The sequence below is a fragment of the Pogona vitticeps genome, chromosome 5 (assembly GCF_051106095.1).
Source record: "Pogona vitticeps strain Pit_001003342236 chromosome 5, PviZW2.1, whole genome shotgun sequence".
NCBI lineage: Eukaryota > Metazoa > Chordata > Lepidosauria > Squamata > Agamidae > Pogona > Pogona vitticeps.
The window spans coordinates 196,752,560-196,762,429 of NC_135787.1; the positions used below are offsets into that span (position 1 = coordinate 196,752,560).

The following is a 9,870-nucleotide window of genomic DNA, read 5'->3' on the forward strand; positions in this document are numbered from 1 at the left end:
GGCATTCCCTCTCTTTCCCAAGACAAAGCCCTTTCCTCATTCCTCCATCATCCTCCAGGACTTCCAAACCATTGGGGGACAAGCGGGACGCTTGACAGAAATCTCTTCCGTTCAGAGTCCAGCGCTGCACAGCAGCCAAGCGGACTTTGTGGTGAAGCCTTCGTGACTGGCCGTTTCCCCTCCTCTCCTTTCTTTTGGCCTTCATGGGGTCGAGAGCCTGCCGCCTGTCCGAGCCTCTTGTAATGGGAAGTAGCCGGGCGCCTGTCAGGACCCAGCTTCCTGCGAAGGAGAGCTTGGTCGGTGGACAGAGAGCAGCAATTGGGAGCCTGAGTATCCCTAAACAGCTGGGTAGAGTCCTGGTGACCTCAGCCAGGGCAGACAACGAACCCCTTCTCACAAGTCTGTCCTAAAATGATACTTGCTTACGCTTAATTCAGTTCAGCAAGAAGATGCACATGAGCTTTGTAGTCCTAAAATCTACTAAAGCTCAAGTAAAGTAGGACTGTGTAGCGTTCTGGGGCCTTACCTCCCTCTCTGGGAATGGCTGCAGCAGGGTTTGCTGTTCAAGAGACCAAAATATTTTATAATTGATCTTTTTTATTGGAAAAAAATATGGATTTACAGAATAAAATCTGTTTGATGCATAAGCATAGCAATAATACATTTGCAAGGCTTGTTACAATTACAACTAAGGCAACTAATTCCCTTTTTATTTCAAAATATCTTAAAAAAAAATCTCTAAAAGCTTTCCTTAGGGTAGGTAAAAGGCATAAAGCCCCCCTGCCCCCACCTTCTCTTTCTTCATCTCCCTTTTCCCTAGCACAGGGCAGCAGGGAAAAAGAGCTAGAAAAATCTCTGGTCCCAAAAAAAGGAAAAAGAAGGAACGCTGCACATGGCAAAAGTTCATTTTTCTATCTTCTAGGCTCTTCCTGTCTTCCTCGTCTCCCATGCTGTCATCCGGTCACGGTCTAAGATGGTAGAAGTAACCCCCTCCTTCTCCTTGTCATGGTGAAGGGGCTTGAGTAATTCAGAGAAGCTATGGGCTATGCTGTGCAGGGACACCTAAGGGGAAGACATGGAGGCAGTGACAGATTTTACTTTCTTGGGCTCCATGATCACTGCAGATGGAGACAGCAGCCCTGAAATTAAAAGGCGCCTTCTTCTTGGGAGGAAAGCGATGACAAATCTGGACAGCATCTTGAAAAGCAGAGACATCACCTTGCCAACAAAAGTCCGAATAGTCAAAGCTATGGTTGTTCCTGTCGTGATGTATGGAAGTGAGAGCTGGACCATAAAGAAAGCGGACCGCCGAAGAATTGATGCCTTTGAATTGTGGTGCTGGAGGAGGCTCTTGAGAGTCCCCTGGACTGCAAGGAGAACCAACCTATCCTTTCTAAAGGAAATCAACCCTGAGTGCTCACTGGAAGGACAGATCCTGAAGCTGAGGCTCCAGTACTTTGGCCATCTCATGAGAAGACTCCCTGGAAAAGACCCTGATGTTAGGAAGGTGCGACAGCAACAGGAGAAGGGGACGACCGAGGATGAGAAGGCTGGACAGGGTTATTGAAGCTGCCAACATTTATTTATTTATTTATTTATTTATTTATTTATTTATTTATTTATTTATTTATTTATTTATTTAATTTATACCCCGCCTATCTGGCCCATCGGACCACTCTAGGCGGCTTCCAAATATTAAAATCAAATAATAAAACATAGACAAATACATAATAATCAAACAAGAAGAGCAGTAAAAATAAAAAGGAAAAGTAAGAAAAAATCAAGAGTTGGCTGGAGGGAAGGCCTGAATAAACAGCCATGTTTTTAATTGGGTTTTAAAGGTGCCCAGCGTGGGGGCCGCGCAAATCGCCGGAGGGAGATTGTTCCAGAGGCGAGGAGCCACCACCGAGAAGGCCCGGTGAATCTGACCCAACTCTCCGGGAGGGAGTGGAAGACAGGAGGGCCCGGCATGTGCTCTGGTCCATAAAGGGGTCACGAAGAAGAGTCGGACGCGACTGAACGAGGACGACCTGGCAGGGCTGGCGTGCAAGGACGAAAGCACAGAGCTAAAGAGTTTTAAGCTCAAATAAATGAGCCACTGGAAATCTAGGGAACGAAGCTTGCCCAGCCTTGCCCACCCTGTGTGTGAGTGTGAGTGTGTGTGTATTGTGTGAGAGAGAGAGAGTCAGTGGGGCGTGGGAGGGGGAGGAAAGGCTGGCTGTGGGAGGGAGGGCGAGGCGGTGGGGGGGGGAGGGCGCCCACGGCCCAAACTCGCTCTCCACGGCCGCTGCCCGACGCCACCCCGGAAGTGCACGTCGCGTGCGAGTCTTCTCAAGGTAGTAGCTCTGGGGAACGCGATCTCAAGCGCGACGGCGCCCGTTTCCGGGCATGCGCAGACAGGGAGGCCGTCCACCAACGGCACCCTTGTGCGCCTGCGCGCCTGTCGGGGGGCCAGCGGGGCGCCAGGTGAGCCTGCCGAGCGCCGGCGGGGGGGGGGGCAGGCGGGCGGGCGTGTGTGTGTGGGGGGGCCTGTGGGCGTGTGTGTGGGCGTGTGCCTCTCCTCCCCTCCGTCTGTCCTTCCCGGCACGGGGGTCCTCCGGGACTCCTGCAGGACAATCTGATCCCACACACACACACACACACACACACCCGCCGGGCAGGAGCGGAGGCCTACTCTGCAGGGCCGGTGGGCGGGGCGGGGGTCGGAACAGCCCCGCCCCTCCGGCCACAACGGGGGGGCCAGTTTGGGCCCCTCGGTGGGACTCCACCTCCCAGAATTCCCCGCGCCGGCGACTCTGCTTGGAAGGGGCCGAAGCCCCCTCTGCCTGGGCCGCCCCCGCCCCCCCCAAGAACCCCCCCTCCACCGCGGGCTTGGCCCCTGAGCATGCGAAGAGCGCCTGGCAGATCCCCTTTCCCCACCTCCCCCCACCCTACTGGGACGAAGCCTTTTGGAGGATATTGGGGGGGGGCGCGCGCAAAAAAGGTCCCTCCTTGACTGTCAGGCTCTTTCCCTCCCCCGGTTAAGGGAACCCGCCTCTGCCCTCCCGCCCTTGGCTCGCTCTTCTGCCCTGGGGGGTCCTGGGGGTTGAAGTCCCAACTTCCCCCCCCCCCCGGTGGAGAACGCCTGAGCCCTTTTTGGCTCCCTGCTCCCACCGACAGGGACTGGCCTCACAGCAATCCTTCGGCCAGACACGCACGCACGCACGCACGCACGCACGCACGCACACACACACACACACACACACACACACACACGTGTGCATACATGTGAAGTTGAGGGGAGGGGGTGCTTTGCCAGCCTTTGGTTACCAAGCTGGGCCCTGAATCTCGCCTGCTTGGACTGGAGCCCGAAGCGGGAGGGGGCCGGCCTGCAGGGGCTCTAGGCCGGGGCCGGTGGAGGTGGGCGAGCCCCGTGTGAGCTGCCCACTCTTTCCCAGCCTTGCCTCCAGTTGAGAGCCACTGTGCCTCAGGCGTCTGCCTTGTCTTCCTGTTGTAGCTCCTGGGAGCTCCTACACCATGGAGAAGTTTGGCATGAACTTTGGAGGTGGCCCGAGCAAAAAGGATCTGCTGGAGACCCTGGAGGCGCAGAAGAAGCAGCTGCTCCAGTACCAGTCCCGCCTGAAAGACGTGGTCCGGGCCTACAAGAGCCTCCTCAAGGAGAAGGAGGCCCTGGAAGCCAGCCTGAAGGTGCTTTCGGTGTCGCATGAGGCCGAGGCCAGCCTGAATGGCCGAGGGGCCCCTCCCCTGGGGCCGACTGCTTCCAGCCCAGACCCCAGTGAGGACAGGAGCTCCGTTCACAGCGAAGACAGCGCAGGGACCGTGGCCAGCCTGACCAGCATCAAGGGTGACCAGGCAGGGTCAGGAGCGGAGGAGGAGCAGGGAGCCCTGGCGCCAGCCTCTCCTGTACAGCTGGAAGAGGCCAACGGCTCCGAAAGCGGGGTGAGCTGCAGCAGCGGCGAGGTGGCCGTGGCCGGTGCCGACGAGGCCGAAAGGCGCGTGCTCCAGCTGAAGACCCAGCTGGCCACACTGACCAGTGCCTTGGCCACCGTCACCCAGGAGAAGTCCCGCATGGAAGCCTCCTATCAGGCCGACAAGCGAAAGATGAAGCAGGAGATGGAGGAGGCCGGCCGGAGGTCGGAGGAGGAGAGGAGCCGCCTGGCGGCCGAGGCCCTGGAGGCCCAGGCCCAGCTGGCGGAGACCAAGGCCCGCCTGATCACCCAGCAGCATGACCGGGCCCAGGAGCAGAGTGACCATGCCCTCATGCTGCATGAGCTGCAGAGGTTGCTGCAGAGCGAGCGCACCCTGCGGGAGGAGGCGGAGCAGAGCCTGGAGGAGACCCGGGAGGTGCTGGCCGGGAAAGCCTCTGTGGCCGATCGTGCGGAGGGCTCGGAACGCCAGGCCAAGCAGCTGCTCCAAGAGGTGGAAGAGCTCAGGAAGGAACTGCAGCTCGTTCGAGTTGAGAGCAGCAGGCCTGACCCCCAGCTGCTGGAGCTGCGGGCAGAGATGGACAGCCTTCGCGGTCACTTCCAGGCCCAGCTGCTCCAGGAGATGAGAAAGGTGAGCGGAGGAGGCCTATCGCATTTGGCTGGAGGAGGTGTTTCGGTGAGGGTGGACAGCGGGAGAAGTGGGGGCCTGGACCTTTAACAAACAAACAAACAAACAAACAAACAAACAAACACACACACACACACACACACACACACACACACACACACACACACACACACACACACACACACACACACACACACACACACACACACACACACACACACTCTCTTGCCCATGAAGAAAGCGTCTGGGGCCAGAGCCCTCACCTTTTTCTCCTCCAGCTGTTTTGAAGGCCTGCTGCCAAAACCCCTCGCCATTAGCCTTGCCGGCTCCTAGGGGTTCGAGTCCAGAAAAGCTGGAAAACCAACAGGCCAGAGTTCCAGATCCAGGAGCATATGCAAGTTTGCTCTGGTAGAGGCCCAGGGACCATTCGTTGTAGCACCCCTTCTTAAGACCCGTTGGCTTTCCCCTGGAGGTGGGTCCCTTGAGGGGTATCACAGGCCAACTGCAGAAGTCTGGTGAGACCTGTGTTATCTTAGCTTCCTTTCCTGACAGTCCCCGTGGGGAATGGGTCTCTTTCATGGCGGCCCCACCTTGGGTCAATCCATGTCAATCCATTGTATCTGTTTATCTTCTGTCTTGACATGTTGATGCCAGTCCATGTGACTTGGTTGCCATCCTCTTGAACAGCTCAGGGGCATCGCCAAGCCTGCCCTCCCCCCTTAGATAGGGATGTGAACAGGCAAAATGCTTGCCAGCCTCTGTTCTGAGACCAGCTGTTCCCCTCAGAGCTGGCACATTGCCCTGGGTGGCTTTTCTAAAGCAGTGCTCTTTGAGCCGCTGGCCTTTGACAAGACTTGCTCCATAGCTCACCTTGCTTCTCTTCGACCTTTCCCGGGCTGCTTACAGGCAAAAGGCGGCTGTTGCTGGGATAGAGACCCAGACCCCCTCAAGGGGAGAGGGAGCCCCAATGGGGTCAGAGACCCACCCGAGCCCGTCGGTTTCCTGTTTGTCCACCTGGCTGGGCTTCTGAGCTCAACGGGGCTCCCTGCCCCTGCCCCTGCCCCAGAGAGGCTCGGGGAATCTCCTTACGCTTTGTAGAAGCATTGCCGGTGTGTTCCCTTTTTCCAGACTTCTCAGGCGGAGGAGCGTGTCCAAATGGAAGAGCAACGAGTATCCAGTCTGGAGGCCCAGATTTCTGAGATGTCTGAACTCCTGGGCACCTACGAAAAGGCAAAGCAGAAAGACCAGCTGACCATTCAGAAGCTGAGAGATCGCATCGCCCAGCTGGACCTCGAGAACAAGACGCTGGCCATGGCAGCCTCTGGCCGGTCCGCTTCCGTGGACGTGGCCATTGAGGAGAGCAACCTGGATGTCAACGTTTTGAAAGACAAGCTGGAGAAACTGAGGAAGCTCTTGAGGGCAGCCACGAAGCCCAGCCATCAGGCAGTCGTAGGGGAGGAGGAGGAGGAAGCAGCAGCTGTGGAGGAGAAGGGGGACTTTGGTGAAACAGGGGGTCCCGAGGCAGCTGATGGCGAGAAGGCCACCGCGGCCTACTACCGCCAGGAGCTGAAGCAACTGAAGGAAGAGTTTGAAAGGTACAAGCTGAGGGCTCAGGTGGTCCTTAAGAACAAGTCGGCCAAGGACGGCAGCCTGGCCAGGGAGGTGGGGGATGCCAAGGAGCAGCTGGCAGAGCTGAGGGAGAAGTACATCGCCCTTCGGCTCTCCTGCGAGGAGCTGGCCGAGCGCCACCAGGAGGAGATGGAGGCCAAGAAGCAAGAAGTGGCCCACCTCCAGCATCTCCACCGGCAGGCGCTGGAGAGGGGCGAGCTGGACTACCGGGAAAAGGTCCTCCGGCTGGAAGAGGAGATGCACAAGCAGCGGGCCCGGGCCCTGGCGGTCCTTGCGGAGAAGGACCAGGAGCTGGAGCAGCTGCGGGCCCTGGCTCTGCCCTGCGGGCTAAAGGGGCCCAAGACGCTGCCGGCTGGTGCACCGGGTGGGGGCAGCGGGGGCGAGGAGGAAGCAGCAGGCGAGGAGAACTCCCTGGAGAGCTTGGCCCAGGTGCTGCGCCTCACCGCCCCCAGCGAGCCCACCTTCCTCCTGTACACCGAGCAGCTGGCCCGGAAACACGTGGAGCTCTCGGCCCTGAAGAAGCAGAAGCACCGGCTGGAGGTGGAGATTCGCCGCCTGCAGGAGCAGCTGCTGGAGGAGGGGGAGAAGCACCAGGAGGAGGTCTCTGCCCTCCAGGGCCAGATCCAGAAGACGGTGAGGGACCAGAACAGGGAGGGGGCCAACCTGGAGTACCTGAAGAACATCATCTTCCGCTTCCTGACCTTGACGGACTCCCTGGGCAGGCAACAGACCTTGACAGCCATCTTAACTATTTTGCATTTTAGTCCCGAGGAGAAGCAGGCAGTCCTCAGCCATTCAGGTGGCAGCGGCCACGGCTGGTGGCACACGGGGAAAAGGTGAAGCCACCTTCAGGGCCAGCGCAGGGACTTTGGGACCGAGGCAGGGCCCCGAACAGTCCTCCTCAGCCTGGCGTGCCTGTGGTCCCGTCAGGTGCCTCCACTGGCAGGGACGGTCCCGCCAGGATCACCCGGGGTGGTGGGGGTGGTGCTTCCACTGCCCAAGAAGGGACTTCGACTGGGGGAGATGGATTGTTTGTTCACCAAGTATTGGGGGGTTTGGTGGCCAGATACAAAAGGGGGAAATTCTGTGGCTGCTTTTCCTTTTCCTTTCCTACACAGCCCCATTGGCCTGTGCTTTGCAAATAAACAACCATCAGCCAAATCCTTTTCTGAGAACCAAGACCAGACCCAAGGGACACGGGGGGGGGGGGGGTATGTGTGCCCTGCTGCATGGTGCCATAGCTGGGTTGGCGCGGGCAGGGCACTCGGAGGGCAGGAGCTCACCAGGGTTTTCCAGATAGGTTCCTTGCCCTGGGAGGCTGCCATCTGGTCAAGTGGGGTTGGGAAAGCAGCGAGAGGTGAGCCCTTGCCAGCACTGAGCTGTTGGTCATCATCATCTCCACCACCTCTGGCTAGCCCCTGCCCCCCACTCCGTATTTCTCATCTGGCAAGCTCAGGTTTCTCCCTCCCAGCAAAGCCCGGTTCAGCCCCCCCCCGCCCCCAACGCGTCAGGGTTGTTCAGAGACAGGAAGGGCCTCCCTGGCCTCGGACAATGGGGGGAGAGGGCTTCCACTCGGGCAATGGGTATTCAAAGAGGCTGGCTTGGCCAAGGAGTCACTGCCTTTCCCCCATTCGCAAACAAGCCCTTGGCAGTGGTAATTCGGCCAGACTCCCAAGGTACTCGGGTGACAAAAGATGGCAAGCGGTGTCTTCTTAATGGACGCTCTGATGGTGTCACAGTGGAATAGGCAAAATCCTCATACTTTGAAGCCACTTGATTCATTTGGAAGAGCCTCTGATGATAAACTACATTATTAAGTCAAACATTCTTGACGTAAATATGACAAAAGACTTCAGTCTGTCATCTGAGTCAAATCCACAGGCATCCCAGTTAACTTAATATCAATAAAATGCCCTGGGGTAAGTTTGCTCAGAAACTTGCCTGAAACTCTGCTGCTTGGTTTTAGGCCAGGAAACAAGAGATTGAAGCTTGGGAGAGGCTTTGATTATTCTGGCTTTCCAGGATGTTGTTGTTGTTGTTGTTCAATCTATGCCGCCGAATGGCTTCCAGCGATCTCTGAAATGCCCTGTCCTCAACTGCATTGCTTAGCTCTTGTAGAATCAAGAGCCTGTGGTTGCCTTGAGGGAGTCGGTCCGTCTCGTATTTGCTCTTCCTCTCTTTTTGCTGCCTTCCACCTTTCCCAGCCTTATTGTCTTTTCCAGAGAATCCTTTGCCTTCTTGTGAGGTGACCAAAGTAGGACAGCCTCTGTTTCAATATTGTTGCCTCCAGAGACGGTTCAGGCTGAATTTGATCTAGGACCCCCTTGTTGGTCTTTCTGGTCACCCGAGGGATCCACAAAGCTCTCCTCCGGCACCACATTTCAAACAGATCAATATTTTCTCTGCCCGCTTTCTCAATTGTCCAGCTTTCACACCCATACATAGCGATGAGAAATACAATACAGTGGTCCCTCGCTTGACGAGGATACTCCGTTCCAGCAAAATTGCTGTAGAACGAAATCATCAAGCGAAAGTAAAAATCCCATTGAAATGCATTAAAAACTGCTTCAATGCATTCCAATGGGTGAAATACCTCAGTGTCCAGCGAAGATCCTCCATGGGGCGGCCATTTTCCGATGCCTATAAAGCGAGGAATCCATCCTAAAACACAGCGGGGAGCCATTTCACACAGCAGGCAGCCATTTTGAAAGCCTGACGATCAGCTGTTTTGATTGTTGTTAAGCGAAAAATCAGTTCCCGAAGCAGGGAACCAATCGTCGTGAAGCAATTTTCCCTATTAAAACATCATTTTGCGATTGCAAAAGCAATTACAAAAACTTTATCGTTAAGCGATTTCCTCGTCTAATGAGGTAATCATCAAGCGGGGCACCACTGTAATGTGGGTAGCCGTGGTCTTAGTCTCCAGCATCTTTGATGATCTTTTCTGATTCTTTCATTGCTGCCCTTATTTATTTATTTTATTTATTTATTTGATTTTTACCCCGCCCCTCTAGACCATGTCTACTCGGGGCGGCTTACAAAATAAAACAAGACAGTATAAAAATATATAAAATCATAAAAATTACAACTACAGTTTCCTGGTCTCGGCTGCCTTCTGATGGCTGCAGCCTCCAGACTGTTTCAGTTTCTTCACTGTCAGCATTAAAATGGTATAGATCTTCTGCAGTCATTGTGGTTGTCATGATTCTGTAGCCCTGACTCGCAGGAGAGGTGCAATTAAAATGTCCGCCTTTCCTTCCCAAGTTTAACTATTTGCAGCACAAAATCCATTGACTCCTAGACTGAAGGATTTGGAAGGCGCCTGCCTCTTAAGGCCATGACGTCCAACCCCCAGCCCAAGACAGGAATCCAGATCAAAGCAGAGATGACAGATGATGCCCACGGGCCCTCCTGTAACATGTATTTCCTGGTTTTCTTCCTCCGCCACCCTCCTCCCCTGCATGGGTCCAATCCAGAAAGCATATCTGGTCGGGCTACGGAGGCATGCGAGTAAGTCAGTACTCCAGGAGGCACCCTCTGAAGGGGGCACCCTCTCCTCCCGCAGGGCACAGCCCCTTCTTGTTCCTGCAGCCATTTTACGGGCAGCAGGGCCTTGCCCGGTAGTCCTAGGCCTGGAGATGGCACTGGAGCAGAGAAGCTGCTCCCACCCGAAAGCTTTCCCTCCCT

At 55.9% G+C, this 9,870-nt stretch overlaps 1 protein-coding gene across 1 annotated transcript; it reads left to right on the plus strand.

Annotated features, from left to right (window-relative positions):
* Positions 1-2,369: 2,369 nt before the first annotated feature.
* On the plus strand, positions 2,370-9,369 carry GCC1 (GRIP and coiled-coil domain containing 1). Its single transcript, XM_073002342.2, has 3 exons — positions 2,370-2,466; positions 3,497-4,557; positions 5,683-9,369. Exons 2-3 carry the CDS (start codon positions 3,517-3,519, stop codon positions 7,021-7,023), a joined length of 2,382 nt encoding a protein of 793 aa, XP_072858443.2. The 5' UTR covers positions 2,370-2,466; positions 3,497-3,516; the 3' UTR covers positions 7,024-9,369.
* The last annotated feature ends 501 nt before the right edge of the window (positions 9,370-9,870 follow it).